Below are 20,556 nucleotides of genomic sequence, written 5' to 3'. Positions count from 1 at the left end.
CAGCATTTGGATCTACATACCTGTCAACCTCTGCCGATAACTGCCCTTATAAATGATTATGATTCCCCTTACAAACCCCCCCAAAACCTTACAAACACCGTACGACTCGTACGGTGTTTGTAAGGTTTTTTGGGGGTTTGTAAGGTGAATCATAATCATTTATAAGGGCAGTTATCGGCAGAGGTTGACAGGTATGGATCTACCTAACTGGCGTCGTCATTTCAGCACAAGATAACATCAAATGAGACATTTTTTCAGGTATTTTGTCATGACTCCATTATTCTTCTCTCTGGCATTATGATTCCATTTTATTATTTAGAGGTTTTTTTTCTCATTTGGAGGTCAGCTGGCGTACCTAACAAAGTGCCTGGTTTTTAGTGGAACTACAACGATCTTGTCTTTTTGCCTTTTAGTGTTTCTAGAACAAAAGCACATTTTCCTTCTGTTTGTCCGTCATTGGAGAATGAAGCAAAGCTTTCTGGCCGTATTTTTAAAGATATCTTTATATTTATAGATGTCTTTGTGTCAGCTTTCAGGACGGCCTGAGAGATGCATTTGTATTTCTTTACCCTCTCTGCCCAAACTCGAAGCCAGTTATTTTGGCTCGTCCTCATTGATCAAGCCTAATGGAGCCTATCCTATATGACAAACACTCATAGCTCCGGTCAGGGAATTACGACTGTCCGACCAGTCCAACCAGCTTAGCATGTTTTTGGGATGTGGGAGGAAACCAGAGTACCTGGAGAAAACCAACACAAGCCCAGGGAGATCATGCAAACTCCAAACTCGAGACCAAAAATGCATGTCAAGTAAAAGATGCCGCTACCGAAGCTCATTCTTTTTTGTGTGTTTTTTTTGGGTGGCTCTCTGTGACACCAAGAGTCTTTGTCTATCTCCATGGCGACGCCATCCTGTCCGCCTGGCCCGACTCCTCATTCCGGCTCTTGTTTTTTCTCTCCCCAGCAACCAAACGGTGCTCCATCAGTTCTGCTGTCCAGCCCCGGAGGCCCCCGAGGGGGAGACGTCATCGGCCTGTGTCCCCAGGTAAGAGTGTGTGTCAGGTAGACTCAGTGCTAGTAACTGCGCTTTCATAAAGGCTACATAACTGTCGTCTGTCGAAGTGGTTTGCAAATGTTTGACTTGGGCTTTGGGCTCATTGTTAATCAATTGATCATTTTCAAGTGCAGACTTGACAATAATATGGATCTTTTAGCGCTTTTTCCAGAATATCATCTAGTTTTCAATTTTATCAGTCCTACTTTTTGATTCGAGTGAGTAACTCAACTATCCAAAAGCATCGATAGCTAAAGTCTCAGTTTCTTCTATGTCAGAGACTGCAGATAGCAAAATGGGTAATAGTGATGAATAGCGACGACGGTCCACGATTGCTGAACCCAAAACCCAAGTGCTTGATGTCACAAACCACCTCAAAGCAGGACTCTCCAGTACCCCAAAGTCCCCCTTTTCTTCTCCTTTTCAGACCACTTTTCATTTCTTTCCCCTTTCTGTTCCAAATGGCGTTTTAATGTTGAGTGCCGCCATGTTGTCCGTGATTTCACGCTGCATCACATCCTGTCCCTTTGCACACGCACCCCATCTCGTCCATTAGCGTCCATGCTCACAAACGAGGGCCTTTTGTCTGTCCACTGTGCTCACCTTGAGTGTCGGAATTGTTCTTGGAAAAGCACCAAATCTGTTATAGGCTGTGTGTACTATGTGCCAATGTATGTGTGTATGTGTGTGTGTGTGTAGGGGGGGTGGGGTCTTTCACGCTGGAAAGTGATGAGCACAAGTATTGCATCTGTATTGAAAAAATGATGTTGCATGATTAGAATGTAGCTCCTCATTGTGTGTGTGTGTGTGTGTGTGTCAGTGACGTGTTATATGCAAACCATTAGGCATTCTTTAAGTATCAAATTTGAATAAACTCATTGGCTGCCATTGACAGCAATGGACGCCCAAATGTTCTATCGCCACCATCCAATGGATTGGACATCTACTAGTGATTAGGTATTGATTTTGGAGAACGGATAATTGATTGGACGTCTATCACCGTCAACGGGGGCAATGCATTTACACATTTGGGCGCACCCGGAAAATGTGAGATGCTTTATTTATATTCGGTGTCACCTATTCTGACTAATAGTCCACTTTGGGGTTAAAGTTCATTTTTTAATGACTTGCTTGCTAATTAGAAAATTGGCAGCGAACTGATAACGCCAACGCAATTAAAGCTTAAGGATGCGAGCCGGACAAAAAGTATTGGGACAACTAGATGAGCAGACACCATCTTTGGCGTTGAGTCAAGGAATTAGGTCGTGGCGTTAGCATGACAGCACAGCAGCAGGAAGGTGTTCGTCACATCTGGAGGGTTCTTTTCCTTCTCCATTGCGCAGCTTATCTCCCTCCGCCTTGTGAAGTGGATCCCAAAAGGGGAGGAGGGTGGCGGGCTGATTACAGAAGAGATTTCATAAAAGCAAAGCATTTTTGATGACTTTGCTGGTGCATTTTCTGCGTCCGTCCTCCTGCCCACGAATCAGCACTTTTTAATCTTTCTGCTGCTTCATTTTTCTGCAAGAGCACCGCTTTCAAGTCATTTTTAGCAACCATCTGATTTACCTATGACACACTTTTTTGGCTGTATTTGTATTTTTTTTCCCCCAAACAAGAACCCTTAAAATTCGGAAAGACTGACACAACATGACTGTCTAAAACAGGGGTGTCCAAACTTTTTTCTGTCCGTTTTCAGGAAAATCAAAATGTGAGTACTTGAAATCATTCCACTTTTGGTTTGGAATTGTTTTTTTTTAATGATATATATTCGTACATATATAATTTTGGGTAAAATAGACCAGTCTGTAGACAGTCAATTAATTTTGACTGGGAGGGGTGGCAGCAATCGAACGATAAAATTGGATTGGACGTCTGTCGCCGTCAATGGCAGTGAAAAAGTTAAGGTTTACCAGTAAAACAATAATTCAGAGGCATAAAGATGTAAATAAAAAAATGTTTGGGACCCCTGGTGTAAAGGTTTTTTTTTGTTGAAAAATTACAGTAAAATGTACACTAGTCACAAAGATTAAGTTAAGTACAACTGAACTGTATTTGAAGAGTGAACCTCCAGATTAACTAATTTAAAACATGATTAAAAATGTAATTTCAGTGTAAGGAAAAAAATCCTTTTAATTTTGTCGAGCATGGCTTTGTCGGCTCCTTTCATTTCTAGAACAGATTATTGAATAGCACACACTATAATCTGTTGGCGCCCAAATAATAGCTTTGTAAAATGCTATACTAAAGCCAAATGGAGTTCAGATTGTGTTACTTGGGCGGTCGCTTTGGCGAATAAACACATCCATCCCGCTCAGTCCCTTCTGGGAAGACACTTTGCATGGTGCATTGCATAGACAACAGTTTTCGTCCGGAGACAATGCCATTACGCGCCGCCTCGTTTGTCTCTCGGGGGCGCTCGGTACAATGAGGGGCCGTCGAGACCTCGCCATCAAGTGAGTAGGTGACTGGAAGTGCAAATTAGAAGAAAACATCGACGAAAAAAGGTTTATCGTATTTTATCGCATATAAGTCGTATTTGTAACTCAAAAAAATGATGACTGAATCAAGGGTACGGCCTATATGCGCACAAGACTTACAGCGTTGGTATACTCTCTATCACCAGTAAATGTTGGCAAATTAACATTTACTATTTGTTGCTTATTTTCTGTTTTGCAGTAAGAAAAAAAAAACATTACTGGATGAATTACTAACGTCCTTATGATATTTACCCTAATAATGTGCTTTTGATTCATACAGTAACAAGAAATACCATGTGCGAGGATTTTTCTTAAGATTTTTCCTTCAAAGTAACACATTTGTACTCCATATTAAAACCACAAATATGGAGGTAAACATTGCGAGAAATTGCAAAATTCAACGATTTTAAGGCAAATTTAAGGGTGCTGCTTCTACGTCGGGTGGCTTATATGCCAGAAAATACGGTACTTTGTTCCTTTGGACCTCTATTGCAGACGGTGGCAGTTAATACTACGACGTATGCGCAAGCGTCCTTTTTTGTGGACTGCGTCATGTTTTTGACCCCTACCAAAGCAGATTTTCCGCGCTGACTCTTGCTTGCGCCGTGGTCACGACACTTCAGGCGTCGCCTCGGCTTACGCTCAGCCTGTCGGCATGAATTACATCCGTTCCAAAGGCCGCGAAAGAAGAACCGAAGCAGGGAAGGTGGAAGGTACAAGTAAAAAAAAAAACAGAATGAAAATAAATATTAATAAGAGTAACATCAGCGCAACGGGGGGGTTTGCTCGCTTGTTTGTCGACGGCGACCCTATGCAGGCATTATTGAAGCGTGTGTTAGCCGGGAGGTTGAACCGATGGATGGGAGAAGCGAGCTCCAAGATGGATGACGGCGTACGCAGGTGCGCAAACAAAACAACCGTGAGATTTCTGGTCTTGAGGAAATCTTATTTTTGCCAGGCGATCAGCTCAAACAGCTGCGTTTCACGCGTGCACGCCGTACACTTGCTTGAACATGGGTTGGGAACGTTCACGGTTTTTGCTCGCGACGCTAAAGATATAAAAACAATATTTCGATCCCTTTTTTATGCCTACTTAGCCAAAGACTGTTATTTATGAGACCGCCCAGGCGAGTTATTGATCAGCGTCCTCGTAACGGAGCTATCATATTTTTTTTTTTGATAAATCGTACTAGAGGAGCACTGCTAAATTCTGCTCATGTGCGCTTTTGGTTTCCACTTAGCGATGAGTTATGGTGTTCCTTTTTTTTTGGGAGGCGGTGTTATACCGCTCAGCCCAGAAAGGTCAACCGCAGGTCAACTGTCAAGGGAAAGATTCGAAAGTAATCTCCCCTTATTATTTTTTTGTCCTTTGGAAATGTGGGTCCAGATAGTGTAGGAACCTATATTTAATGGTTGTCGGTAATTGTGCGCAAACAGTCTTTTCCCGGAAAATCTCAATTGCAACACGGCTTCCTTCCGCTGCCGTGTTTCTGAAATCCAGTGATGAATTCAGCCTTTACGTCAAGATCTGCAGGCGAATGAGCAAAGAGATGCTTATTAATACAGAAGTTTCCACTCAGCTTGATTCATTCTCACTGAGGGGTACGAGATGCTATGCATAAGAGGGGGGGTTGGGAAAAGAGATTTAGTCAACGTGACAAGATACCTTTGCAACGAAGCATATTTCTGTTGGTAGAAACGCACGTAATTGGCATTCTGCAATAAAGGGCAGAGCGGTCAGGCCAGCGGCTTCACCGCCGAGGGCTCTTCCCTGCCCTCGTGTCGTGGCCCCCCTCTGACAAATGGAGGCGCTAAATCTTCCTACCTAGGAGTGGACGTTAAGGATGGACTACGGGTGGTTCGACGATGCTCGTGAAGAGAATTTGGCTGCGAGTAAAGCTTTGCTTTGTGCCGACTCTCCAGCTGAGGAGAATAAAAATGAGCGAGCACATGCGGCCGTGTTCAATTTTCATGCTCAATGATTCATTAACCCATTTTGCACGTGCCCAAATGAGTTTATTTTTTATTTTTTAAATGGATACTTTATTTATCCCATGGGGAAATTAGGTTGACACAGGAACAACATTCCACAATCCTATATGCACATATATAGGAATAATCAGATATAAAAAAAATACCAAAGCATAGAGGTATTGCCAGTTGGTCTGGAGTCATAAAATATAATTATAAAGTTTAGCTCTAATATTAATGTTATATACATACAGGTATCAGGCTAGATTTGTTTAAGTCTGAATGACTTTGAATAAATGTCTTTGCATGATAAACAGCAGGGTTAAATTTAGAATTATAAAATTCTGGGGAGAAAAACATTGAAATCTGATTTCATTTAGAGCCACAAATGGACTTTTTCAGCTGTTAAATATATGCTGGGAGATTAGTGTCGTCTTTTATTGGGTCCCTGTTTCAAATAACATACCAAAATAACCAAGTTTAACAGTTGGTCCTGCACCAAAACAAGCCACAAGGATGGGCGTCGTTTGAAATGAAACATGGCGTACCCTTTTAGACGACATTTTCAGTTCCTTCTCCCCAGCAGGTCTATTTCTTGCTCACCTGCATCTGAGTGAAGAAGCGACTTTATTTCACTATGTATTATTCATCCCACGTATGTCTATTTTAGAAGCGGTAAAGCCCATTACGGCAATTTTTCTTCGCCAGCTAAAGCTCTGCCATGTGTGATGACACCGAGAACGGGAAAAGGCAGCCTTGTTATTGCCAGACGACCACGTTTATGAGGTGTCATCCAAAAGTTACGTGTTGGCCCAATGGCGCCTCGCCGACAGGTCGCGCTCTCGCGGGCCCGCAGAACATAGAACCGTCCGTGGGAGTAGCGTTCTTGCACCTCCACTGTGTCAAAATAATGACATTTTAGTGTGAATTTCCCTTTTGAGGGGAATTTGGGAGCCAAATCTGACGAGTTGGTCAGTTAGGAAACGCTAAGAAAAAAGATTATGTTCATAATTTCGGAACGGAAGTGTTTTTTCTTTTGGCATTCTAGTGGAATATTAGATATTTAGCATGTTTTTACAAGAGTCATTTAATTATTGGCGATCCAAATTAGGCCTCGTTGGGGGTTTGCACTTTGCTGAGTGGAAATCTCTGTGAAATTGAATGTAATAAAGCAATTTTTATTTGCTTCAATGCAAAGGATTCGCTTGATGCTCTCCATCAACTTGAATTCAATAGGATCCGATTACGGTCCTGCTCCTTCAAATCCATTTCATGCACACACGCAGTCCAGCAGGGGAAAAAAAACAACAAACCACGCGTGTGAGCGGAGCATGAGTGTCCTGATTTGTAATCGTGTGTGTCACAACTGGCTGTCAGTTTCTCATTTCTTTTCCCCGAAGATGTCGCCACGGCTGTTTATCTTTTCCATCCGACTTTTTGTGCACCGACCCTGTGGGTTCTTTTCAGCTGTGTCCTCTCTTCCACGTTGTCTTTGTCTGTCAAGTGCTTAGACGACACGCGAGGGAGAGTCAAAGTCGTGAAAAGACGGGGACGGGGCGGGGGGCCCCCTCGTATTGCCACTTATGTTCCCCGGAGAGAGAAGAGGTCATTGCAGATGCGGCAAGCCACCTCACTCTGCGTTTTCTCCTCCTTTCTGCAGCGATGACCTTTCTACGGACCCGTCAGTAGGGGAGGAAGGGAAGGGAGGAGAGGGGGAGCTGCAGAGTGAGGCCCCGTCACAACCGCAGCCGCAAGAGGAGACGCCGCCGCCGTCGCCGCCGCCGTCCCAGCCCGAGTGCGAGAGGCCCCGGGCGCAGGCCTCGCCCGAAACGCGAGCGGAATCGGAACTCGAGACGGAAGCCGAGCCAGGGGCCGAGGCGGAAGCCCAGCCGGAATCGCACGCGGACGCCCCGGCCGAGGAGTTGGCGCGGGAATCCGTGGATGGAGAGGGGGCGGGCGAGGAGGAAGCCACGGGAACACGGGAAGCGCAGGACGTCCAGGAAGAAACGCGAGTAGAAGAAACGGAAGCAAAAGAAGCCGCGGCTCAGGCTGAGGAAGCCAAGGAGACCGAAGAAGATGAAGGCGCAAAAGAAAGCGGCACGGGCAGGAGAGCCAGCCTCCACCACACGGCGTCCCCCCTGAGGGTGCAACGCAACGGGGCCGGTTCGCACCCGGCCTCCTCCGACTATGAGCTCTCGCTTGACCTCAAAAACAAGCAGGTAGGGAGTGTTTGTGTGGAGCCCGCCCACTTTTCTGTTCTTCTCTGTTGGCGTCAGTGGACTGGCCAATCTGTATCTGCTACATCTTCCTCATCACCCTGGATCCCCATCATGCTTCTGTCTTTTCTGTCACTGTGTTCCATGTTTTAAGGTATATTTCTTGAAAAAGGATGGAAATGATACATTTAAAACTCGCTACTGCTTAGTCATTCTCGGTGGAGCTTACACCGAGAATAAAAGCGCCTGACTGTCCCCCCCCATCTTGAAGTGTGCTGATGAATGTCTTTTGGAAAAAAGTGTGTTTTCTTTAATAAGTCATTGTCTTGTCCTCCTGCTGTCCCATCAAAGGAAATTCATACATTATTCGTCCATCTTCATTTGCCAAGATGCTCATCCGTCATCTGCCTTGTGTTGTTTTATGTCACTCGGCTAACCCGGCATCCTACAAGGTCGTCGTGAAAATAAGGGAGCGTATTAAATTCCACTTGGACGTGACAGAACACTAACATGTATATGTATTTTTCTCCGTCAAAGCCTCATAGGGAGATTTCTTATTTGTTGACCTGTTCCGTTTTCAATGAAGGACTGATTGGGAGCGCAGGGCGACCTCAGGACTGACGACAATTTGTGCGCCGCTTTTCTAAACTGGTTCGAACTGACTACGAGGACGCGATTCTGAATGAGAAAACTTGTTGGATTGGCAACACGGCCTTGTTTCTTTGTAAACACAGTGACAGTTTGACGTGAGACAACATCTCGCGTCTTTAGCTACGACCCTGAACATTCATCGACAAAACAATGACACGCACTCTTTAATTATCTCCACTTGGCATGGGAGCGCTACGTTGCGTCACGTCCCACTTCTTGGAGTTGCATAATCATGCAGATGTTTCTGCGCTTTGAGACATTTTACATGAGCGCAGCTAACGACCCCTTGCTTTTTCTCCCAGATCCATTTTGTGCGGTACATGCCCGGTACGTGTAGCGAATATTCACGGAAGAGTATTTTGGCGCTTTGTAACACCGTTTGACCCCCAGTTGCATGCAAAACACTGAAGAAGCATCTTGCGTCATCAAGAACATCCACCCATACCTGGTGCCCAGATGAATGAGAATTATTCGGGTAGCGTGGTAGGACTTAAGTGGTTCATAATCAATATGAACTTCCTCCAACCTCTCTTTTCTTGAAATTATCCCAAGTAGCTTTGAAGTCTCTTTCAAATATTCAGATTGCTTTTATCTATCTTCCTGTATAAGGGCTCCTTTGAAAATGTAGTGTTTACGTTCGGTCCCCTTATAGTTTAGTTTACGGAGCAAAATGCAGGGGGTTCAATCTGCCCTTTAAAATGGATTGAAGGAGCCTGGCCCGTGGCGACGCGGATCTGCCGTTTAATCTTTTTCCATCGGCACTTGAAGTGATCGGAAGCCCCAGTGACGACCCACTACCGAGTCAGCGGGGCTTGTCTTTGCACGAAAAAGCGCCGTTGACCTATCATTTTTCATCATTCCTGCCGGAATAGTCTTAATTTGCCGAGTATAAATGGCAGGCTAGCTTTAATCCTCTTTCTTACCTTCACGGCGACTGTAATTCCAAATGTGTCAGACGGGCACAAAGAGAGCAACGCGTCCTCAAATGCTTTCTTTAAAATCCCTGACCTAGCTTACGCAGAGGCCAAAACGGGCATAAAACCCTGCCACACTTAATCAATCTACTTTTTCTATTTCCCTCCGCCAAGGGCACCTCTCCAGAGTTTCGTTGGATAACAAGGGACGCTTTTACGAACCGCTCGTAAAACGATGGAGATACCGCGTTTTGATGCCTAATCGTGTCATTCGGCAGAAAGTATTATTGTCGTTACAATCGGTACGAAGGACTTGAAAGGCAGCTGAGAGTCATTTTTTCTCAAAACGTGCATCTTACCTTCCTAATGCATACCTGTCAACTTCTAAATTTTTCCAGTATTTTCTACATTTTTTGATCATTTCAAAGTGTGTTCAAACTTTTGTATGGGACTTTTTTAAGTACGTTTTTTTTTTGTAAAAACCCATCTCGTTTTACCCATTTCGCCTCTAATCTGGATCGTCTCAGTCACTAGTAGCAGACGAAAACGTCATATTTTGTCATGCTTTTAGCATGGTATGCGCACGAGCATTCCCCTTTTCACTATATAAATATAGCGCATCGGCAAGCTACAACAACTACAGTCTTGAATTTACTACATACTGATTGGGCACCCTGTCCACTTGGGAGAAAATTTTCGACTTTTAAGTGCGCCATATGTGCGACGTTGCATTTGCACGTTTTTTAAAATCGCTTAATAAGGGGAATTGCAATCATTAATAAGGAGAGCAATTGACCGTGGTTGACAGGTATGCTAATGACACCTTAATTCTCGACTTTAGAGTCTTTAGTATGCGAACGGATTCATCTCTGCACCAAAAAACGGGATATGTGACTTGAATGAGGTGGCGACAAAAGTATAATTACAAGTTAGGTTCAAACAAGAGAAGGGTCTCAAAAGATGTCGGCTAGAAAATGGGACTTGCCAAGATAAGAGCTCGCACATTGGTGTTTCCAGAAATATACGTGCCACGATTGTTCTGCCTAAACACGGGGGTTTCATTAAGCATTTGAGCCGCTGCCAGACAACGGTGGCTGTGCGGCGTCTATCCGTTTCCCACAGAGTTCCAGACATATTTCGTCTGCGAGATAAACGCTGTGCTCTTTTTTTTTTAGACAATTTATAGGACCTCTCTGCGGATTTGGACGCAGTTGTTTTTTTTGTTTTTGTTTTTCAAGGAAATGAGAGCGTTGTAGACGCAACAAATTGGCTGCTTGTTTCTGTTTTTCGAGGTCAAGGCTGTTCAACGCTTTGTGGACTGTCATTGTCTCCATTGACTCTTTCCATTTAACATTCAGTTCCATTCATCGTGAGTCTTCTAAGTCTTGCTATTCATCTTCAATGCACCACCAAGATGCGATAACATCGTCTTAGTAATTATGTTCATCGCCACTGTCCCCATTTGGCCTCCCTTGAAGGATGTTGGAAATCTTTAGTTTTCATTCCTGTGATATGCCACTTTGAATGCTTGATTGCAAAAGCCCTGTTGGTCAATCATCAATTTACTCTTCTTCCATCCTTTTTTTTTCCAGATCGAAATGTTAGAGCACAAATACGGCGGCCACCTCATTTCCCGACGTGCCGCCTCCAAGATCCAGACCGCCTTCCGCCAGTACCAGCTCAGCAAGAACTTTGAAAAGATCCGAAACTCCCTTCTAGAGAGTCGCTTGCCGCGCCGTATCTCCTTGCGCAAGACGCGGACCCAGAACACCGAGGGCTTCTCGGCCGAACGGGCCCTGGCAGAAGGCTGCAACTTGGCGGGCATTCCTCTGGTAAGGTCACCGTCGCTGCCCGCCACGGTGGGCGGCAACCTGACGGACCTGGAGGACTCCTTCACGGAGCAAGTGCAGTCCCTGGCAAAGTCCATCGACGACGCGCTCAGCAACTGGAGCCTGAAGACCATGTGCTCGCTCCAAGAAGGCGGCGCGTATCAGTTCGATGCGGCGGCGGGTGCCGAAGAGGGCGGCGGGGTCGGAGATTTGGCCTTCCGTCAACCCTCGCTGGACCCCAGCGACCTATCCAGAAGCGCCAGCAAGCTCATGATGGCCTTCCGGGACGTGACGGTTCAAATCGACAGTCAGAACTTCCGCCTTTCGTCTTCCGTTATGGAGTCTGTCACGCTGGGCGGATGCGCCCGGCAGGAGGGCGCCGCTTCCATCGCATCCAACTCCGTCCCTCAGTCCATCCCACCCGCGGAAACCCTCACTTCCCCATCGGCTGAGCCCGTGGATCCCCCGCCACCCCCACTGGAGAACCCTCCGCTTCCTGAAATTGACGTATGCGACCAGGATATGGAGTTCCCCGCCCCACCGCCCAGTGAGGAAGAGCTAAGTGGGGAAGAACCGCTCCCTCCCACCCCCCTGGACAAAATGGTACCTCAGCAAGAAGATTCCGTGGTGGTGCCGCCTCCCCCCGAGCCTCCCAAACCTTGCCCTCCGCCATCCGAGCCGCTCGGGGTCGATCGCAGCGGCTCGGAGGCGGCTGACAACAGTTCGGAGCAGATGAGCAGCAGCAGCGCCTCGACTGAGGCTCGCTCCACCTCCGAGGCCTCCTCCAAGGAGGCGCTGCAGGCCATGATCCTCAGCCTCCCGCGCTACCATTGCGAGAACCCCGCCAGCTGCAAGTCGCCCACGCTGTCCACTGACGTCATGCGGAAACGCCTCTACCGCATTGGCCTCAACCTCTTTAACGTGTAAGTATCTGGAGGGTTCACGTGGATGGTCTGAAATTGGTTCAGTTTTGCCTAGTTTAGACTTTACAATCTTTACAGTCTGCGTATTTATTTGAAATATGATCCACCCTATTATTTATTTGCGCAATATCTATTGGGTGCTGGGTTCAAATCCAGGTCGGTCCACCTGTGTGGAGTTTGGATGTTCGGCGTGGGTTTTTTACGGGTACTCCGCTTTCCTCCCAAATTCCCAACACATGCATGGTAGGCTGATTGGACGGTCTAAATTGCCCCGCGGTAGTGAATGGTTGTCAGTCTGCTTGTGATCTGCAATTGGCTGACCACCAGTTCAGTGTCCCTCAGCACTGGTGCTACTACTGGTGTGTACTGTTACACCCCTAGAATCCACCATGTTTCTTTTGACTTATACAGAAGTTGAATCAATTCTAAATTCACCCGATTCCTTTTGGGCCATGTGTATCCGTTTCTCTTTTTAGTGCGCATTCTGAGTATACTTTTGCCACTTTGGGTAACCGCAGCTTCATGATTCTTACTTAGAAAGCTTTTCCCCTCCTAAAAGGGCTCAAATCTTCACGCGCATCAGAGCATTGGGCGGATTAAGGCCACGGCATTTTCTTAGAAATCTTTTGAATTGTCTGCTCTCCATTTATTTCAAATGTGTGCTGGCGGTGGGACGTCAGGACACGTGACGGAGGGGAAGGAGGTGAGTTTCGCGTGGCGCCGGGAGACCTGAGAGAAGGGCTGTTGCCATGGCAACCAGAGTGCACAGAAGGATCAGTGGTGCGGTGTGGCGGAGGCTGCCACATGAAACGTGTCACGCTTTGTCGCTTTGGATGCAGTAAAGTTGCTTTGCGGCTTGTCATTCTGGACACTCGCTGAGGTACAACTTCAACTTCAGCCCAAAAGCATAGTTTGTTCTCCTAAGTGACATGTTATTGTACTTAACTCTTTCAGTGGCATTGACGGAGATAGACGTCCAATCCTTCTACTGAAACGAGTTTATCTCCAGTAGACATCCAAACCATATGAACTTGAACGAAGGCTGCCATCTTCCAAGTTCAAATGGTATAGGCTGTGAGTTGATTTCACGTTTCCCGCAAAGCAAGTCCACTTAAATTAAAAGATTAAAAAAAAAAAACACTAATTCAAAATTAAAACCTTCACTCCGTAAAAGGCTAAATTCGTCATCAGTTGTCTTAGCTGCACAACGTGGGCTTGTAATTAGCGAATCCTTCGGCTGAAAATGCCGTTAACGTCTCCATCCTGCGTTGTCACGGCAACACGTCTGTCAAACCTCCCTTGTTGAGATGGATTCTCCCGGAGCGTCGACAAGATTTCGCGGTGATATTGCCCCAATTAAGGCTCCTCACGCAAATCTGGGAGAGGCAATAAAAGTGCGACCGTAAAGCCGATTAACTTGCGCTTCGCAAGCGTGACGCTCGGAACGAGCGGTGCAGGAGGAATGTCATAAATAGAGAGGGATTTATGCACTGGTGCATATTGGGAGGCCGATCGCATAATTGCTTGAGTCATTTTTATACTAGTGTCACAATAGCAATGACAAAAAAAACATCCCCAAATGTGTTTTCTAAAATTGTTTTTGGACAGTTGACATATCAATAAAAGTTTCATCTTTTGTCTTTTTCTTTCCCTTTTCCAAAAACTTTCAAATATGACATCACCAGTAGGCTAACTGGCAACTTTAATGCCATTTTGTGATATCATTTAGGTCTTGGTAGAGCAGAAAAAAAAGTGGATTTAAATGATAATGCGCTAATTTTCAGTTACAAAGCCATTTTATTTCCAATTACAGATTGTATCGAGGGTAACCCGTTGATTGGCAGCTGGTTCATTTCCCCTTGATTTGTCGTGTGCATTTTAAAAAGGTCACGGAGAATATACACGTGTCATCATGAATAATGTGTGGTGCGTTTAAAGGAAAAGAAGGTGATAGAGTGTCTGTTTGCTGTCGAAAGATAAGCACTTTCAATCATTTGGCTGTGCTCTAACAACGGCAACGGGATATCCATCTTAAACAGGGCCGCGAGCTAACCCCGACTATCCATTGACGACGTGGGCAACGATAAAACACAGTCCGGCTATCTTTGAATAAGGTTCAACAGCGAATGCCTTTTTTTCAGTATTTTCAGTAGCGTTATAAATATGTGCAATTGTGTTTCATACCAGATGTAAAATGATGGTTGAATAATGCCCAAACGAGTCAAGAGTGGTGCTTAGAAAGCCGGAAAAAAAACGGTTTAATGAAGCCTCTAATTTAGCAAATTGAGAGAGAGAAAATAAGCAAAACAGCCATCCTTATATTGATCACGGCTTTGCCAGGATCGTTTCAGCCTCATTCGGCACCACTTAGCTCTTATTCGTCTCGAAATGCCACCCCCGTCCGTCCATTTGCCACGCGTGTTGCGAAAACATGGCGTCATCTGCCAAATTCGCTCGCTGACACGACAGCCGTCGGGAGAGTGGGCGAGCAGATGCTTTCGGAGCCGGGAAGGCCGCCTCACTGGCGCTGCCTCGCGTTTCCTCACACCCCCTTCCGCCATATTGTCGGCCAAATGAAATTCCAGAGTAATAAATCTGATGAAGCGCCAGGCTAAGACTTGCTCTTCACCTCCTCTTTCGACAGGAACCCCGACAAGGGTCTTCAGTTTCTGATCTCCCGCGGCTTCATCCCGGACACGCCTATTGGCGTGGCGCACTTCCTGCTCCAGCGGAAAGGTCTGAGTCGGCAGATGATCGGCGAGTTCCTCGGCAACAGCAAGAAGCCCTTCAACAGGGACGTCCTCGAGTGAGTGGACGCTAAAATCTCACGCCAGCGAGCGCTTTGCTCATTGGCTGCCTTTGACGTTTCCTAGCATCTCACAAAATATAGTTCTTATTTATTGATTATTTCTTTGTCTATTTGTTGTTGTTATTTGTGCACTACGTGGTGGAAGCTTTAAATCTCATTATACTTCTATAATGACAATACAAGCATTCAATTCAATTCAATTCAATTCAAAATAGATTAGCCAATGGCAGCCAATGAATTAAACAATTGACTAAATGAAGCCTGTTAAAAATTCTGTCCCAACCTAATTTTACCAGAACCAATTTGCATCCAACTTCCCGCAAACTGATGTTACTGATGTTTTTTTCCCATTTTTTTAAATGGCAGTATAATTAAGATTTGGCTATCAAGTGTGTGGAGGATTTTCCGCTCTGAGAGATTCTGACGTTTGGTCGCCAGCTGCAACTTTGTCCTCTCGGTGAGGGCGCGCCATGGCCAATTAGGGAGAAAACGTTTATCTCCAGCCTGTGTCCCCCGGGCTCGTCCATCTCGTGGTGATCACGTGTTACGTTTGGCTCACTTGGTGCTACTTCAACAGCTGCGTGGTGGACGAAATGGATTTCTCGGGAATGGAGCTGGACGACGCACTGAGGAAATTCCAGGCCCACATTCGTGTCCAGGGAGAAGCCCAGAAGGTGGAACGTCTTATCGAGGCCTTCAGGTTGTTGGAATGTCCAACTTTCTTGTCTTGTTTTGACCTCGACATGCATGCATTTGTATTATTCAAAGCAAAAATCTGACACTAAACACAACCAATTCGAGTACACAAAACAAAAAATATATATATAAAAATAAAAAAAGCATGTTAAAACATTTTCACCCTTTGTCAGCGTGAATATATTTTGCAAATAATTTGTTTTGCGAGTGCAAATTATTATTACTAATTTGACTCCAACCACTTCCCCCCCATATTTGGCTACTATGCAAACTATTGACTAAAATGCCAATAGCAGCCACTGAGGTAAGGCTATTTTTTTATTTAATTTTATTAATTTATGTGAGCCATCTGATGTTGTAGAGCAGTGGTCCCCAAACTATTCCAGAAAGGCCCGCAGTGGGTGCAGGTTTTCGTTCCAACCGGTAAGAGGAAACCTTTCCACCAATCTGGTATCCTAGAAGTGCAATCACTGGATTGCAGTCAGGTGCTTCTTTTTTCAGCAGAAACCTCATTGGTTAAACTGTTTGTGTTGGATCGGTTGGAACAAAAACCTGCACCCACAGCGGCCCTCCAGGACCGGTTTGGAGACCTCTGGTGTAGAGGTTCACTTGGCTGACTTCGGTACGAGTTCGATACTTGCTGGTAGCGATAAGATTGAGTGTGAATGGTCTCTCTGTGGCGACCAGTCTAGGGTGTCCTCTGTCTTTCGGCTGGGATAGGCTCCGGCAACCCTTATGAGGATGCACGGTGTGGAAGATTAATGAAATTATAAAATTTTAAAATTCAGCTGTTCCATAAGAATGGATGCTCTGATAGAGAGGCAAATGCTTGGCGGTTCTTGGCTCTCGGTCGCAAAACAAACACAAGTTGACACCGTCTGGCATCTCTGGGATCAAGGGCCACCTGTCTCCGATGCCCGAGGTGCACGGCGAGGAGGTAAACAAAAAGTGTGGGTTGAGACCTTGGCACCAGCGATGCCCAGGCTTGGCATCTGCGTGTTGGAGCAGAAGCGTGAGAGCGGAACAAACCTGAGGGGGTGGGATGGAATGAAAAGGGCAGAAAAACAAAAGAGGGTGGAGGATTTATAAATAACCAGCGTTGCGTAACGTCCGCCGGCGTTGCGTGCCCCCTCCCCTGCTGAGATCAGATGCGCCTCCGAAATCAAGCGGGGTGACGTGGTCGCATCCCGGCCCAAAGCGTGGCGCGGATGGAAAGCGGCAGCCTACTGTCTGTAGCGTCACCGTACGATACAAATGAGTGGATGCTGTGATTTGTATAAAATGGGGCATCCAAAATAAAAAAAGCTTAGTCATTCTGCAATTTCAACATTATTCAAAAACAATGTTGCAATGAAACAGTTATATATATGTATATATTATGCATGTAGATATACACTCATTTATATATATATATATATATATATATATATATATATATATATATATATATATATATATATATATATATATATATATATATATATATATATATATATATATATATATATATATATATATATATACGGTCCGTGCATTTTCTGGTAGCGCCTTCAACGTATCAATCCAACCCTCAAAAACTATTTTATGGCTATAAAACCTCTACTGCAGCTACAGCTGCGACACATAGAAAACGATCAATAAATCACTGCACAAAATGGGGTAAAATCCACTTCCTAGCAGCATTTAATGATTAAATACAAATACTTGAGCTTTTCAGACATTACAACCTGGCCAGGGGGGTGATTTTCCCGGGAAAAGACAGCAATGAACGATGATGGCGTACCGGCAAACATTGCCCGAAAATGGGGTAAAATCCAGACGAAAACAGCATTTATTGATTAAATACAAATACTGGAGCTTTTTAGACATCAGAACTGGGCCCGGAGTATCATTTCCCCGGTAAATTGAAATATTATTTAGGAATATAGCCATATTTTACTCACCAAAAATCCTTTTTAACTGTACACAATATCCATCCTCCTTTCTTTCTTCCTTCTTTTCTATCGCCATCAAAGCTAATGCTGAAAGTCGAGCCTGTCCTGTCGTATTTCTGGCATAGTCCGTCTTGAAAATGGCTTTAAATCAACATAACAATATATTTGCTTGTGCAGCTCGCTCCAGATATAGTTTGGTAGCTCTGGATAATCACTAGCCAATCATAGTTGGTGAAAGCGATGACGTATCCCTACGCCTGCGAGAAGGCAATGACGTATCCCTACGCCTGCGACAAGGCATTGTGGTGTTGCCAAGTCGAAATCTGATTGGTTAAAGCAACAGTCTAATTGACGCTTGTTTAATGCAGCAGAGCCTGCAGAACTGATTGTGAAGTTTTTCAGATTTCTGACCCTGGCAACAAATAATGGCTGAAGTGTGATTGGTTAAATGCTTCAATATGAAAACACACATCTGGAAGCAGTGCAACCAGGGGGAAAAGCAATGAAAGGAAGATAACAGACAATTTGGAATTATTTAATAAGTATTGATGGACAAAATATAATATATGATTCAGATATTTCTTAGGCCAGCAGAGAAGGCCTTGAAGGCCCTGACGGCACACCACTGATATGTGTGTATATATATATGTATGTATACTATGTATGACTTCTAAGGCTTACAAATTCATTTTAAATGACCGATCTTTTACACCCGTTTCATGTTTCTTCCCCTTAACCCACTCTGCTAATTTAAAAACAGCTAAAACACACTTTTTGCCCTATTAAACAAGCACACGCACAGCAAAAACTGCTAGCCTGGCTCCTGTTGTGCCAATTTGCCGAACTCCAACACGAGCGCAAAAGTCCCAGGGAGACGTAATGCCGCTCAGCGGGCCCGTAAACCACCGGGCGCCACGGGATCGGCGAGCAAACGACGACTGCTCGAATTAACTGTTACAGGGCGCACGTTTTCCCCTTTCTTTGCCGTCTGATTCCTCGTACGCCGATGTACTCTTGTATTATTTATCCTGAAACGGGGGAGTGTTCATACTTTATGCATTTGGCTTGAAATAATCCCTCTCCGCTGGGTATCTTGTAGACCGAAGTCGTACTTACAGCAAACGACTGGTTGTCTATATAAGGTGGGCTAGAAGGTTGTGCTATGATGCGCGTTTATATTCTCCTAGTGTGCGCATTGTACATAAAAGCTTCTGCATGTTTAACTAGGTGGGGGTGATGTGATGCATGATGTGTTCCACCTTGCAGGAGAAATAGCATTGGGAATTAGAGGGATATTTTGCCATAAAGTCAAATAAGAGCTATAAATCCATGCAAAACATATGCACCATTTTCTGTAATTCCGTAGTGTGCAGTTACTGTTATTGGTATGTATTAACTCATTGGTTGCCATCGTCAACGATAGGCTTCCCCACCAAATCAAACTATGGACTTGTCTATGTATATATTTTTATGTATTCAGATCGTGCGACAAAATTTCAACTTATTGGCACGTTCACATATATGTTCATTTGCTCTAATCAATGGCGTCAATGGCAGCTAAAGGGTTAACCAGACAATATTCTGATCTCTCCGCAGCCAGCGCTACTGCATGTGTAACCCCGACGTGGTGCAGCAGTTCCACAACCCGGACACCATCTTCATCCTGGCGTTCGCCATCATCCTCCTCAACACCGACATGTACAGTCCCAATATCAAACCCGACCGCAAGATGCTACTGGAGGACTTCATTCGCAACCTCCGAGGTACGTTCCCCCCAAATTTCCGGCAGGATCGGAGATTCAATTTCGTGCCGGGACCCCCCCGCCTGCCCTTTGCCGCTGTCAGGCGTGGATGACGGCGCAGACATCCCGCGGGACATGGTCGTAGGCATCTACGAGAGGATACAGATGAGAGAGCTGCGCTCCAACGAGGACCACGTCACCTACGTCTCCAAGGTGGAGCAGTCCATCGTAGGAATGAAAACGGTGAGCCGGAAAAATGCCTCGTTTCTTGGACAACATCCACTGCCTAACGACTAGTTGTCACAAATACACTCCCCACAGTGTCCCTCATTTTTCAAGTTCGTCTCGCTATCACCTAGACCAAGTTTCGTTAGTGGAGAGCATTTGTTATCCAATAGAAGATATCGGCTTCGCCTCGTTACGCCGCCGTCATCCGTCGTTTAAGCGTTTGTCGGCCATTTTAGGTTAGTGTTGACTATTGTGTCCGGGCACAGTGCAACATAGAACCTGCTGCTCTATAAACAAAGCTCGTTGGTGAAGATGTGTTCTTTGGTCTTGCCGTTTGTCGTCAGTGCGGCAAGGTCTTCTTTTATTCATTTATTCCACGCTCCTTGAGTTGGCGTGCGTTCAAGGGCTTTCAGGATCGACGACAATACAACGTTCTGAACTTTCACCTTCCGTTATTTGCATTCAACAAATACTGGGAGGGAAATGTCTCTCTCGCTCAGCTCCTGTCGACATTCCCGATGACATTCAGACTCCGATTGTCGTCATCTTCCTCTTCTCCGTCGCTGTCAGTATTTCTGGGCCCCGCCCCTCCTCGCCACTGTGTCTGAGATGGATGGGTAGCCATTGGATGGCAAAGAGAGTGCAGTCACAGCCCCAAATGATGGATTGTTGAGACAGGAAGTGACTCCTCCTGCCCACAGGGAGCTGTCACTTGCACAAAAGGCAAGAGGAGAACGTCTAAGAGCAGATTGTGCATGATTACACAGAATTCTAGAAAGTCATCGTCCAATCGTGCGGTTCTATCCATTTTTCTGGTGTCAATTTAAATGAGTTTATCACAGGTAGACCTCTAATCTATTGGAATTGGGAAACTGGAAGCAAATGAACATGTGACAGCAGACGAGTTAATTTAACAGTATGCGAGAGTGTGGAAAGAAGTGGCGACGAAGCAGACCAAATTCCAAAAGGAAAAGAGCTGTCATAAGTTTTAATCATAGCTTATGGTCTAAATGTGTCAAGGATTTGTGCGAGGCAATTGGCAGTAGGAACAAAAGTTTATGACAGCTTTTCATTCCAACTCATCAAAAGGACAGCTTTCACCAATCTGGTGTC

The 20,556-nt window shown here is 45.2% G+C and overlaps 1 protein-coding gene across 3 annotated transcripts in view; it reads left to right on the top strand.

The window, feature by feature from the left end:
- iqsec3a (IQ motif and Sec7 domain ArfGEF 3a) overlaps nt 1-20,556 on the top strand; it is a 32,495-nt gene that overhangs the window by 5,355 nt on the left and 6,584 nt on the right. The window contains exons 2-8 of one of the 3 annotated variants that reach the window (XM_077593959.1): nt 964-1,044; nt 7,162-7,720; nt 10,875-12,034; nt 14,679-14,840; nt 15,421-15,543; nt 19,070-19,236; nt 19,319-19,458. In XM_077593959.1, the coding sequence (XP_077450085.1) occupies nt 964-1,044; nt 7,162-7,720; nt 10,875-12,034; nt 14,679-14,840; nt 15,421-15,543; nt 19,070-19,236; nt 19,319-19,458 (2,392 nt within the window). Of the gene's footprint in view, nt 1-963; nt 1,045-7,161; nt 7,721-10,874; nt 12,035-14,678; nt 14,841-15,420; nt 15,544-19,069; nt 19,237-19,318; nt 19,459-20,556 lie in introns of those variants that run through there. The other 2 variants (XM_077593960.1, XM_077593961.1) reach the window with 2 other exon arrangements.

This window comes from Stigmatopora argus, chromosome 23 (genome assembly GCF_051989625.1).
Source record: "Stigmatopora argus isolate UIUO_Sarg chromosome 23, RoL_Sarg_1.0, whole genome shotgun sequence".
NCBI classification, from domain to species: domain Eukaryota; kingdom Metazoa; phylum Chordata; class Actinopteri; order Syngnathiformes; family Syngnathidae; genus Stigmatopora; species Stigmatopora argus.
The sequence above is the reverse complement of the archived record's forward strand: the minus strand, read 5'-3'. Positions and strand labels throughout refer to the sequence as shown.